Consider the following 13,364-nt stretch of genomic DNA (forward strand, 5'->3'; position numbering starts at 1 on the left):
TTAATTACTTCCAATAAGCCTCTATCAAATGTAATTTACAATTCTTAGCCTTTCATATTTTGAAAAAAATGCTGCCAGTGTCAAGCCTGTCAACAACTGGATATCGGATTTGGAAAGAATTACTCTTTTTTTTCATCTGAATAATTTCATCAGGTTGGTAAGTCACTGGATAACAGTCCTTTTGCACAACCAGATTTTTTTTTTTAACCTAGCTGACAATTCAGTGACAATCTGTCAATTTCTATAGTTATTTCTGTTAGCATTTAAGCACTGCTGTCTTTGTCCTTTGAGCCATCTTTTGGCTCTTCTGACTTAGACAGTCCAGCCTGGCTGATCGCTTCAGAGACAGCCAACCTCTCGAACTCATCCTCGTTTTCCGGTACAGGGAGACTCGCGGAGCTCGGCCCTGCGCCCGCGTTGAGCTCGGACGTGCGCCGGTGGTGGGGACACCCTGGGGAGGTCGTGGTTGTCCGGCCTCCGTGGTGCCCCCCCATGGAGAGCCCCTGCGACCGGATAGCGCTCGACACGCCCGCCTCCTCCATCGCCTGCTGCCTCTCTCTCTCCCTGCGACGTCTTCTCTTCCGTCGCGAGCTGCCCGGGGAAAACCCGAGCTCCTGTAAAACCGTGTTGATGGCATTGTCAACCATGGCCTGCGCTATCCTCAGGTTGTACCGCTCCTTCTTGGTTCCGCGGATTGAAGAGCTCTCCGGGTTTCGCGGGTCGTACATGTTCCAGGGAGGGCCGAGGGGGCTGGGGGTCTTCTTCTCAGAGGTGCCGTTTGTACTAGTACTAGTGGTGGAGGTTGCTGTATCTGATGTTGGAGCTGCACTCTCAGTTTTAGAAACACCTGTAAAAGTAAAATCAGTGTTAGAAGCACATATTTTTATCCTATTGTTTATTCATGGACTTTGTACATTGTGCCAGGGAGACAGCTCGTTGTGGCGATTTAATATCATCACCACCTGTTCTGTCTCCCATTTTGTAATGGAAAATTTTTACCTTCTCCCTGCTGCCTAACTCTGTAACCAATATGAAATTGGGTGCCAAACGGCTATTTCAGTGTTGCCTGGGTGCCATCCTAGATTACTACCTGGGCTCCTGGTTTTGCTACCCTGAAAAAATTTGGTAACGAACGCAGGAGCCCCAGTAGTAATCTAGGATGGCACCCAGGCTAACTTCAGGGTGCTAAAGGTTAAGAAATAAATCACCTGCTGCAGAATCACCTGTTTCAGTGGTGGGTGCTGCAGCTGGGGGGACAGGTGCAGGTGGAGCAGGCAGGATGGGAGCATCTTCGTAGTATCTCTCGGTGAAAGATCTGCGTCTTCGAGGAGAGGGGCTCACCTGGTCCCCTGTATTCCCTCCGTCTTGAGGTGTTGGCCTTAAGCTTGTCTCGTCACCTTCTCCAGACTGTGGTTTTTCAGTCCTGTCTGACATTGGTGTCTCAGACTCCTTACATGCAGCGTCATCCTGTACTGTAGGACCTGCATCAGGACCAAAGGATTGCCGTCTCCTCTTTGGAGATTCCTCCCTGTCGTCCTCGTCTAAGGGACGTTTTAAGGATGCTGCTTTTGGTGATTCCTTTTCTTTCTGTTTCTCCATGCTGATTTCACCTGAAGGTCTGTTGATAACGTCTTCCTTATTTTCTTTCTTGGTTTCACTCCTGCCCTTTTTGTCATCAATATTTTCTTCTTTAGCAGAATCTCTGACCAAGTCTTGAGAGACAGCGCTGGAGTCTCTTTGGGTGTCTTCTGATTCTGTCTTTTGTCGTTTGTTGGTCCCAGGGGACTTGCCTTCCGGTTCTGACTCAGAATCTGACGAGTACTTCCTCTTTGAAGGTCCTGCTTCTTCTTTCTTACCTGCAGAAGGATCATCTGGGCTTGAGGAACTGGGACCATCACCAGAGTCATCCTTGTCACCAGCTTCTGTCTTCTTTTTCTTCGGTAGGTACACGTAGTGGCTCCTTACGAAGAGGGGCGTCTCGATGGTGATGAAGACTTGGTTACGATCGTCCGTGCTTGCACTGTTAGCACCGTCGTTACTCCTGTTCTGGTCCGAATCTGACCCCGACTCCGAACTCGACCCAACCGACGACTCTCTGTCTCCACTGGAAGGAGAAGACCCTTCTTTTGAAACTCCCGCTTTTTCAGCTTTTGCGTCTTGTGAGTCTTTCTTCATTGTGGTTGCTTCCCCTGATGTCGCGGCTTCAGATTCGGATACATCCAGACCCCTGTTGGATTTTTGCTTATCCTGTCTGACAGTGTCTTCTGTACATCTATCCCCAGCTGTAGCATCCCCTTCTGACTTGTCTTTGGCACTCATCTTCAACTTGTCTTCACTAGACGCGTCTCCAGAACCCAAAAAGCTTGGTTCTTCAGCACTTCTTTGCTGCAGTTTATCACTGTTGTCCTTTGGCTGACACTGTGGCCTGTTGGTTGTACTGACGTCGCACCGAGCTCTACTGGAAACGGGAGTTGATTCGTCACTGTCGCTGTCGCTTGATGGGTGGGTGTCAATCACCTTGGCGAGTACTAAGGAGTCTCGGAAGGTTCCCTCCCGGAGGACCTTCTCGAGACGTTCCTCCTCGCGGGCAGTGGAACTGCTGCCAGTGGGGCGGGGGGAGTCATCCATGGAGACGCCCTGGCTCTGACTGAAGGAAACACAAATGTTTTTGAAATCATTTCAACCGATAATATACATGTATAAGTATCTGCGATCTGTGTTTCAAAAATGACAAGTACTGTAATTCTTCGTACTCCCAGGGCTTTGTCTAAAGAGGGTGATAGGCGTGTTGCGCCCCTTTAACTTGGAAAGCAGATCCTCTGACAGAAACACATTCAGACGTTTTGTTAATCTTTCAAACCTTCAATGAAGACATGGTTACTTTTTACATGTAATATTCAGCCACTGAAAATCTTTAACTTGGAGGAGGACATAGGACTGCACTATAGAACAGTCTAACTCTAATTACTAGTCCATGAATTAAATGCAATGTAATTTTGTTGCATAGTTTTTGTTTTTTCACATGTATTTCCTTTGCTTGGCATTAGGTCTGCAAATCCTGGATAAATTTAAAATCCTGCTGGCAGGAGCCAATGAGCCACTGTCGCGAGATATAAAGGCAGTATGTTGCAAAAATGACTATTTTCTGCTCCCCTACCTTATTATGTATATAGAGATAGGTGGGAAATAGCACTGTTAAACCTTTGCTGTCATCAGCTAGTTTTTACTAAAACCAATTTCAGTGGAAAAACAGGCAAATTTTTCATCAGACAATTTATAAAGATATTTCCAAAGGAAGATCAGTAGTTGAAAAAAATCCTCTTCTAACAGATAAACATTTGTAACACTTTCCTGTAATACTTGTCTTTTCATCTTTGATGACGCAACCCGGAACAGGTTGCAGTATAACGATCACACCCCTCCCACTGAAACTACCAGACAAATATATTTTGTGTCCCAATTTTTACGTCGAATTATCATCAAAACAGAAGGACCCCTGCACTTTCTATGACACTGTGAGGAATGAAAAACATACCTCTGAAATGTAGAGATTATGAACTGTTGATATGGTGGGCAAATTTGGCGGGAAAAGGCCGTTCAGGTGAAAGTTTGGCGATGTTCGCAGTCAGGAAACAAACTTCGGACTGACAAGTCCACCATTGTTTGATTAGGAAAGGTCAAAGGTTAATTATTTTATATTTCAGAAAAACAACACAAAATACACTTCTAAGCTATACAAATAAGTTAGATACAGCTAAAATAGATTATTGAAAAACAAATACCCTTATGTTTTACTGAAAAAAGATTTTGTAAGGAAATTATATAAATTTTGGTCACATGACCTCTGTGGAGGTCACAGAGATCCAACATGGCGGCGCTAGGATGTAAGTATTACGCAGCTTCGCAAACTTTCTTACTTTTCGCCTCTATCTTTAGACATAGCGTCTTTATTTTCTGCTCAAAGTGCTCCTTAGTGATTAAGCTAACCAATGATGGCGGGGTTTGAAGTGTAACTCGTGTGTTTTTCACCATATCGTTGAATATGTTGGCTTATGTTTACAAGCCACCGGTTAGGTAAGGGTCAAGAACTTTTACATAACGGTGGTTTTGTGCAATCAACAACGATCTTTGTTTGTTTGTTTATTTATTTATGAATGTGCATTGATATTTTGTGACATTCTGAGGTTATGGTATAGCATATGTGCCTGTCTGTAATTCCCTTTTCGTGACAAATTATAGAATAGATGAAGATATGAAGATTTTGATGACTGTTCTGTTGCAGAAATTATAGTGCGCCATACGGAGCAAATTATGTATGTTATGAAGTAGTCAGTAAAACGTTGGTTAGTAACTTGTGTCTTTTTTCCCGACAGTCTTGCGACATGGTGTCTTTGGAAACCTAGCCGTTCTTCAAAGGTAAGGATACGTTGGCAACTTTTGGTAACTTGGCATTTTCCTTTTCTAGATGTTTTCATAATTTGATTATGTTATGCATTACCAAGGCAGGCTTAATACCTAGCCACAGCGACTCTGTATATTATACAGTGGAAGACACTGTAATGACTGTATAAATATAATTATTATTAATAATATACAAGTAAATACGTCTTCCCACCAGAGTCGTTGCAGATATGTACTTTTGGTTTGGAAGTGCACTCCATAAATGAGATGATGTAAATAAAATATGAGCACAGTAGTACTAAAATATTTACACTTGCAGCAGGGTTTTTTCTAGAAAAATTAAACAAGAGGGAGCGAATTCTATGTATTTATGGAAGAATAGATTGCTGAGGGAAGGCTGTATGCTGGGGATTAAGCTAAAATCTGAATTCGACAAGGGCGTGCTGGGCTGAAACAAGAGGGTGCAGCGCCCCTTTTTCCCAATTTAGATGAACCCCTGCTTGCAGTCAAACATTTGCATAAGGACCCCTTGGACACTTTTTGGTGGTTCTGTAGATAGTTTTCCCATTGACCCAAACATCATGAATACCATTCTAGAAATAGTAGAATGAGTGACCACCTGTCCACTGTGACCACTTTATTCAATTCCCTTGAATGGCCACTATACCTTTATTCTCTATAGTCAGACTTGACTGTAGTTAGCAATTTACTCACCGCCATGTTGTGTTTCGTCCCCAGACACGTGCCCACAGCCTGTCAGGCCATCAGGACTGTTCATGACAGCAAGTCTGATCAGGCACAGAGCAGGTACACAGCTACCTTAATTACTTTCTCAACTTTCATGAGCTTTTGGTTGTGGCATGTAAGACTAACAGTTAGAGCAAACACATGCAAAAGATTCTGGTGTGTTATGCTGAATGACGGTTATACCGGCTATAAAGATACAGATACAGAGAACCTGAACCTCAGCAAAGAGAATAGTGGCCAGGCCTATGTTTAAGTTTAACTGGTTAAAGATACTGTACATGTAACTTGAAGAATCTTTGCATCTGTATAGTTGCCGGTATAACCACCCTTCAGTGTAACAAACCAGCTTCTGAAAAGAAATTCTAAAGTCGGCCACTTTTATTCGTACAATAGAAAAATAAGGCTTTATTCAACGCAAATTCACTTTCAATTCAGTAAAGACTCTTTTCGGAACTACACTGTTTAAAATGCAATCAATTTGTGTGCGTACGTATGTTTTTCTGCGATTCTGAAAAATATTTACGCAATGCAATCTTACCATGCATGTACATCCTAAGTGCTGCAATTTTTGTCCATGGGACTGGAAGATCAGAGCCACAAAACAGTATGGGTAGGACCAGTGTTCTCACCAGGATTTTTTCACAGCATAGGGGTCATTTATAGAAGACCAACTTTGCGTGATGCAAGTCACTCGCGGAGTGCCAAAGACATGATAACGGTTGGCAGTCTGGCATCTTCTCACACAAAATTTTGAAATTCATAACCAAATATGACACTATTTCCTGCATTTTGAGGGATAAATTTTGTGAAGATTTATGAAGGTTCTTCCCAGACAGAAGCACCCCTATGCTCATTGAAACACAGCATCGGGGTCCAGATCACAGCATCGGGGGGGCCCTATGCTGAAAAGGCCTGGCGAGAACACTGATGGGTAAGGGAATGAAGTGTGCCATCTCTAACTGTGTTTTTAACATCATGATTTTTGTTGCGCTGTGTTGCTAGAATACGCCTGGTGCCGACAGAAGACACCAATGCCGTCACCCCGGCCCCCAAACCCAGCGATGGCGAGTTTGTGGTCGCCAAGCTGGACGATCTGGTCAACTGGGCCCGCAGGGTCGGTCATTCTTACTGCTTCTTTTCACTATGTTTGTAAATGCAATGTGCGTGTAATGTGCATGGCATTTGTTAGTTTTATTTGAAACCATTGGATATGGGGACTAAAGGTTAACACTTTTTTAGTTTTGGTTTTAGAGTCCACTATTTGTTCACCAGGGAGAAGTACATATCATGGATTTGAATACACAATTTAGTCTGTAACACAAACTCCCGCTTTCAGGGGGTTTTATGGCCCCAGCGTCAGGCGGCTGCTATAAGTGTGATTAAATCAGGCTAACACAATTCGTGTACAGCTACTTTGTACACCCTGGTCATCCCAAGAGATCCAAGACAATGTATACATATCACTGAAGTCCAGACACTTACAGTGTACACCGGACAGTGTGCAGTTCCTTTGCCACTCAGTAGGTGGTGTTCTGTAACACAGTCCATCTGTGTACCACTGCACCTGTGCAGTTCTGGATTGGAAGATTTTTAGTTGCAAAAACAGTAACTTCACAAAATAAAACTGTTTTCCTTGAAGAATATTTATGACTGCATACATTCTTCTACAGAGCTCCCTTTGGCCTATGACCTTTGGCCTGGCGTGCTGCGCTGTGGAGATGATGCACATGGCGGCCCCGCGGTATGACATGGACAGATTCGGCGTGGTGTTCCGCGCCAGTCCCCGCCAGGCCGACGTCATGATCGTGGCAGGCACGCTCACAAACAAGATGGCGCCGGCTCTACGAAAGGTGAGGTCTGAGGGCTACATGTGTGTGTGTATGGATACTTTTATTGTAAATGTTCACAGTGGTTTTAATTTTCACATTTGTTGCGGTGCCTATCCACAATAAAATCATGACATTGTGTTTGTTTTGACTGGCAACATAAAGCATTGGGAAAAACTCTACCGCTCAATTAAATCCCCGCAGAAATAAATGAATTCACCGTAGTTAAATCATTATATCCAAAGTACAGTAAACTGTTCTGAGAATAACAAAAGAAGTGAAGTTTGCCATCTCCGCTTGCTTGTGTTGCTCTTGTTTTTCCCAGGTGTGCGTGTTTCTGTGTGTGTACACGTGTGTATGTATGTGTGTGTGTGTGTCTGTGACAGTCTGTGCATGTTTCTGTGATTGCCAATATACACAGTGCAGCATTGTCATCCTCAGTGCACATGCTGCTATTTCTGTCAGGAAGGGTTGCAAGCAGTATGGGTAAGGGGGTGAAGTCTGCCGTCTCTGACAGCTTGTGTTGTTGTTTTTCCAGGTGTATGATCAGATGCCCGAGCCCCGGTATGTCGTCTCCATAGGAAGCTGTGCTAATAGAGGGTTGGGTAAAGGGGTGAAGTCTGCCGTCTCTGACAGCTTGTGTTGTTGTTTTTCCAGGTGTATGATCAGATGCCCGAGCCCCGGTATGTCGTCTCCATGGGAAGCTGTATGGGTAAGGGGGTGAAGTCTGCCATCTCTGATTGTCTTGGTTTGCTGTTGTTTTTTCCAGGTGTATGACCAGATGCCCGAGCCCCGGTATGTCGTCTCCATGGGAAGCTGTGCTAACAGTGGGATGGGTAAGGGGGTGAAGTCTGCCATCTCTGACAGCTTGTGTTGTTGTTTTTCCCAGGTATATGACCAGATGCCAGAGCCCCGGTATGTAGTCTCCATGGGAAGCTGTGCTAACAGTGGGATGGGTAAGGGGGTGAAGTCTGCCGTCTCTGATAGCTTGTGTTGTTGTTTTCCCAGGTATATGACCAGATGCCAGAGCCCCGGTATGTTGTCTCTATGGGAAGCTGTGCAAATGGTGGCGGCTACTACCACTACTCCTACTCTGTGGTCAGGGGCTGTGACAGGATTGTTCCTGTGGACATCTATGTGCCTGGTAAGAACTGACAGATTTGTAGCATTTCACTATCTTGGATGCGGAAACTGTACATAGAGAAATTGTTGGTATATTTCTATGAATACATTGTTTGCTTTCTGCAAGTCAATTTCTGATCATTTTTCCTCAGTGGGATATTAAGTACCTACCATAAGAGAAATGTTTTGTTGTACCTTAAACCACACCACATCTTGGGTCTACTGGGAAAGTCTGTGAATTCAAGTTTTCATCCCAGCAAACTGTTTCTATCTTGTTTCCTTGCTTCATTTATACCAAGAATCATTCAAATGAATTGGTATGGCCTTAAGAATACTTAGTACTCTGGTAGTGAGTTAGCCTGAGTGTCATCCTGTTTCAGTTCCAGTTTACCTTCACAGCCTGGAACTGTAACAGGATGACACTCGTAGTGAGTGTTCTTACTCAACAATCTGTACCGTTTTGTTCCAGGCTGCCCCCCTACTGCAGAGGCATTACTGTACGGCATCCTCCAACTGCAGAAGAAGATCAAGAGAACAAAGACCCTCCAGAAGTGGTACCGCAAATAGGAGGGAAAAAACAAGTGCTGTGCTCCATGCTTCAACTTTGAAATTTTGTCACATGAAGTAGTTTATCTTGGATGAAGTCTTGATCGATCTATAGTCTTACACATGGGTACAGTAGTAATGAACCTTTAGTGCATTTGAATCCTACAAGCAAAACGCATTGTACAGTAAGATACGTTATGTCCTGAATTTGCTGGTGTGGACTGTTTTTAGGAGCAGGAACTTCAACTTAGTACAAGTACAGATAATTCTAAGTAACAGAGATTTTCTGTTATTGAATCTTAAGAATGTGAAAACTTCAGAAACAATGTCATGTACCATCATAAGCAGTTAAGTTTTGCTCGAAGAAATAAAAGTTTTGGTTGACCTAAACCAGTGTTATAGAGTTCTTTATTTTCTTGTCAACTTAATGTAGGAGAGTGGAGTCTTTAGATTTGATTAGTGGTTGTTTTGGGTCTACTTTTTGGATCATAATGATAGATGAAAATAAAAAGGGATTTTGAACCAGTTCATCTTAGGGAAGAGCTTTGGAAATTTTGTGACTTGTGAGGCCAGGTACAATTATAGGAACTGAATCGTCATGACTGGGTACCATTGCCATTTCTACATATTTCCTGTGGTCCGTTGTTGCGTACTGTCATTACCTGTACCTCCATGAAAAACATATAATCTAATGCATTCAAGAAACGTTTTACTTATATCCCGACTTCTAATAGGCAAATACATCTTTGATTTGGTCTTATTCAGACATTGCTGAACGCTTAAATGTTACAGCAAATGGATTGCTTACTACGATACAATGTGGCCTTCTAAATGTGTTAAATAGTGCAGGGGTATGCAAAAGTGTTTTTATCGTCTCTAGTTTGACATGTCAGTTGACCTCGATAAGTAACTAATCATCATGCATGATTGAACAGGAAAATCATGCGTGTAACCTCGTAAGGTTATGACCCTGGAATCGTTTCATCTTTTTGAGTTCCTGCTGAAAGATTTCTGCCTTTGATATATTTTATATGAGTTTTGAAGAACACCTCAAATTCATTTAGAAACTCATGTGCAACAATGAAAAAGCAAACGCCATGGCCCAGAAGATATCGACTGTAAAGCCAAGCAAAAGCAAAAGCATGGAATGCTTTTTATGTTTTACTTCCAGATATCCAGAAGTTGTTAACATAGTCTGTATCATTTGTCCGGCCAAAACGGCTTTTTCCTGCCAAATGCTGAGGACTTTGAGAACACAAAGAAGCATTATTTTGTCGTTAAACCCACTGGCGATAATGCTGCAAATTACTCGGTCAAGCGAAATTCGGGGTTAGCCATAGCCTGGAGGTGTAAACATCATTTGTATGGAACAACAATGTATTAACTTTCACCTGTATGTTAAGTATAGTCCATAAAGATGGGCTATTCAAACTGCAGTATATATTGAAAAATGCGGGAGAGTTTAATTGATAAAGGGGAAGATAGGGGTGATCATGGGGAAATAGCATTGAAATGACAATTACAACTTTGGGAATGAACGTTGATATAAGGTGCACATGGTCTGTTCGGGCGGAAAAGGTTCGTGAACATTTTCAGGCCTCCGCATCCTTCAAACGGAAGACACGTCGCTTTGTTTATATATTTGGCAAGTTAGCCTCCTTCGCAGGCCTTCTTGGCGGTGCCGACGTTTTTTGGGGGAGCTCTGATTCTTTTGTTTGGGCCAGGTTCGTTTTGCTGGGGGAATCGTATTGCCGCCCGTGGTCTACGCGTTCCCCAGCAAAAGAACCTGGTCCCGATATGGTGAGAATCGCAAATCAGCGCTCCCCCCAAAAAATCCGGCGCCGTCCAGAAGGCCTACAAAAGAGGCTATGACAAGTAACCTTGAGGCTACCAAACCAACGCCCAAATCTCGGCTTTAGCCCCGCCGCAGAATGAGCGAACAGACGAGCTACTTAAGCCCCAAAATGAGGAACCTGACTGTCAGTGTGGTTTCATTTCTAGAGTTTTTAAAATTTATCGATTAATTGCACAAGACACACTCCAATGTGTTCATCATCATCATTCTTCCGGGTTTACTCCGGTGAAATACAATCAATAAAGTTTTTCCAGTACGATCTGTCCTTCATGGCAGCTAACACTGCAGAACCTGAGAGCTCGAGTCCAGTGTCTCTTTCAATCAATGTCAATAAAGTAGTGTGGGGTCTCTGAGTTTTCCCTCTGGCATGTGTCTGGTAGCCACTGCATTAGTTGCCCAGCAGGTTCGTCACTGCGAACAACATTCCCCGCCGCAGGGCTAGCTGGCGTCGTCGCACTACTGATGAAATGGGTGGCAGAGAGCTATAGATTTGCTTATTTGTTAGATGGCTTCTCCAATGTGTTCCATGGATAGAAAGGTAGCGATTGTCGGCATCGGCTGCCGCTACCCCGGCGGAGTCAGCACCCCGAGGGATTTCTGGGCCATGTTGGCGGAGGGACGGGACTGCACGGCCCCGCCACCAGACGACCGGTTCGACGCTTCGTTCTTCTGGCACCCCAACAGAACGCCAGGCAAAATCTACAACCGATGTGCTGGATACCTACAGGGGAACTTGCTCGAGTTCGACCGGCAGTTCTTCAAAATACCTCCAGGTAAGGCTAGGGTCACATTTCCAAGCCGGGGCCCCGGCCGGGCAGTCTTTGGGAACGAAAAGTTTGATATTAAAGACAAAAAACAAAACGTACCCAAAATTATTTAAGAGCATAGCTTGTGCAAATTTATGGACATACACTTTAATCGTTTTCGTTTCTGACAAACAGCCCGGCCGGGCCTCGGTTAGGAAATGTGACCCTAGCATAAGACGGATTCTATGCCGATTGTCGTGGTATCGAAAGTTTACAACATTTACCTATTTGGTATTTGAAGGGACTCTGCTGCTGAGATGTAAGAATATACCTATGGGTGCATTGAAGAGGGTCTGCATGTTCTTTTCCGTAATCGTACTATGCAGCCTATTTCTATTTCCCGTAATTCATAGGAAAAGCTGTCCCATTTACGTAATTCGTAGCGAGGAGACCAGATTTAGCGTAATACGCCGGGGTGTCTTCTAAATTCAGTTTAAAGGAAACCAAAGCAATGTTAGGGTCCGAAAAATCGGATTTTGAAAGTCAATTTATTTGCTAATTTCTGTACATGATTAGTTCAAACAACATTATCACTATGTATAGCAACGTGCATTATGCAAAAATATGACGTCGTTGTGATGTGGGAACTCACTGAAAATTGTGGCCGGAGTTTTTGTAGACCCTTTTGCAGACCCTTATTAAACACATTTTGAAACATTGTTGGTAGAGTCAATTGAAATCATCCCCACAATGCGGCCAGTGCCACGGCTCTCGTCTCTAGCCAACAGCCAAACATACAGGCATGGGTGACCCCTTCTCTCGATACGTGTGCTGGTTTTTTTGTTTTTTTTACGTATTGAGATTTGACGCGTGACGCTCCCTTATATACACAGCATATCCAAGCTGGGGCCTCGGGGTTGAAGCCCTTGCCCAGTGATCCACGGAATTTGATCCATATGGTCAAGGCGACGGGGTTGCGTTTAATATCGCTTAAGTGTAGACGCCCGAACATGCGGCGAATCCCGAGAAATTGAATGGGTTTATGATATCAGAATCCTATTGTTCGTTGCAAATGTACTGCAGCAAACTGGCGAAACAGGACAGTTCTTTCTAGAAATTTTTTTTTTTTTTTTTTTTTTTACTGGTGGATCCCCTGTATTGTGATTTGGTCGCACGAAACAAACCAATTCGCGGGCGCCAAAATAAACGCCGTTTGGGTGGTAGTACTAGTATCAACCTTCAGTAAACCTCACTACTGGACGTTCTGCATACTCTCCAAGTAGACGTTGTTGGGGAAATTGCGACCTTCTTATCACATATGTCCCGTTTTCTGTCAGCTCTACCCAACAAACTCTAGCTGCTCCCGGGGCACAGAAAATGACTTTTACATATCTATTTAAGAAGGGATAACTACTCCCCCTTGTCCTTTGAGCCTCCGAGCAGAGGTTAACGTTGTTTGGGAGAGCTGAGAAACGGAGCATATGATAAGAAGTTGTTCTGCATGCATACCATACCTGAAGGGCACACGAGAGGTCACATGAGAGGTCAAATGAGGTGAGGCTTTAACGCTCCTTTATTGCGATGTCCTTATGACGTCGACGATGACCTCCTGTTTTCAACTGACAGTGTACAGATGCCTAAGGATGCGCATCAATTTTGAAGTATATTGTGGACTGAGGTATGCATGTAGCATAACTCGATAATATCGACAGATTATATTGTTACAGTAACGATATTTGAGAGGTGTGTTGGTTTGGACCAAGCACATTATATGGTCCTTCTTTGGACAAAAGTAGATCCAAGTACGTTTTTAGGCATCCTACCGGCTCCCTGGGGTATTACAGTGGAACGTCCTTCTCATATCCTTTGTTCTGAATCTGCTATTGGGTTTGTGGTATGCTGTTTTCTCTTGTTTTGTGTGTAGGTAAAAAGTGAGATCTCTTTTCCGAACTGCAGTCGGGATTTTTGTTTAAACTTTACAGCAGGATTCAAAATTGGATGGGTTAAATTATCATGATATTTGATCGTGTGTAACCTACTAGTAAGTAGAAATCAAAAATCATTCAAATTCGCAATGTGCGGCATACAGTCTGCGTTCAGTGGACATATGTACGTGATTAC

General features: G+C 43.6%; 2 protein-coding genes across 2 annotated transcripts; one reads left to right on the forward strand and one right to left on the reverse strand.

The window, feature by feature from the left end:
• Nucleotides 1-263: 263 nt before the first annotated feature.
• On the reverse strand, nt 264-3,677 carry LOC136426498 (dentin sialophosphoprotein-like). Its single transcript, XM_066415162.1, has 3 exons — nt 3,536-3,677; nt 1,209-2,647; nt 264-847 (listed from the first exon to the last, which is right to left on the reverse strand). The coding sequence occupies exons 2-3, from the start codon at nt 2,626-2,628 to the stop codon at nt 264-266; spliced, it is 2,004 nt and encodes a 667-aa protein (XP_066271259.1). The 5' UTR covers nt 2,629-2,647; nt 3,536-3,677.
• A 176-nt stretch (nt 3,678-3,853) lies between these two features.
• Nucleotides 3,854-9,032, forward strand: LOC136426611 (NADH-quinone oxidoreductase subunit B-like). The gene is made up of 7 exons (XM_066415290.1): nt 3,854-3,884; nt 4,374-4,416; nt 5,140-5,208; nt 6,151-6,262; nt 6,819-6,998; nt 7,983-8,118; nt 8,566-9,032. Exons 1-7 carry the CDS (start codon nt 3,869-3,871, stop codon nt 8,661-8,663), a joined length of 654 nt encoding a protein of 217 aa, XP_066271387.1. The 5' UTR covers nt 3,854-3,868; the 3' UTR covers nt 8,664-9,032.
• Nucleotides 9,033-13,364: the final 4,332 nt, after the last annotated feature.

Source organism: Branchiostoma lanceolatum, chromosome 2 (genome assembly GCF_035083965.1).
Source record: "Branchiostoma lanceolatum isolate klBraLanc5 chromosome 2, klBraLanc5.hap2, whole genome shotgun sequence".
Lineage (NCBI taxonomy): Eukaryota > Metazoa > Chordata > Leptocardii > Amphioxiformes > Branchiostomatidae > Branchiostoma > Branchiostoma lanceolatum.

Bases quoted from the DNA above. Each gene is read 5' to 3' on its own strand.
- LOC136426498 (XM_066415162.1), bottom strand. From the start codon at position 2,628: ATGGATGACTCCCCCCGCCCCACTGGCAGCAGTTCCACTGCCCGCGAG. The intron at 848-1,208 runs GTGATTTATTTC...TTACTTTTACAG, and splicing joins AACAGGTGATTCTGCAGCAG to GTGTTTCTAAAACTGAGAGT.
- LOC136426611 (XM_066415290.1), top strand. The intron at 4,417-5,139 runs GTAAGGATACGT...TTTCGTCCCCAG, and splicing joins AACCTAGCCGTTCTTCAAAG to ACACGTGCCCACAGCCTGTC. The intron at 8,119-8,565 runs GTAAGAACTGAC...GTTTTGTTCCAG, and splicing joins TGTGGACATCTATGTGCCTG to GCTGCCCCCCTACTGCAGAG.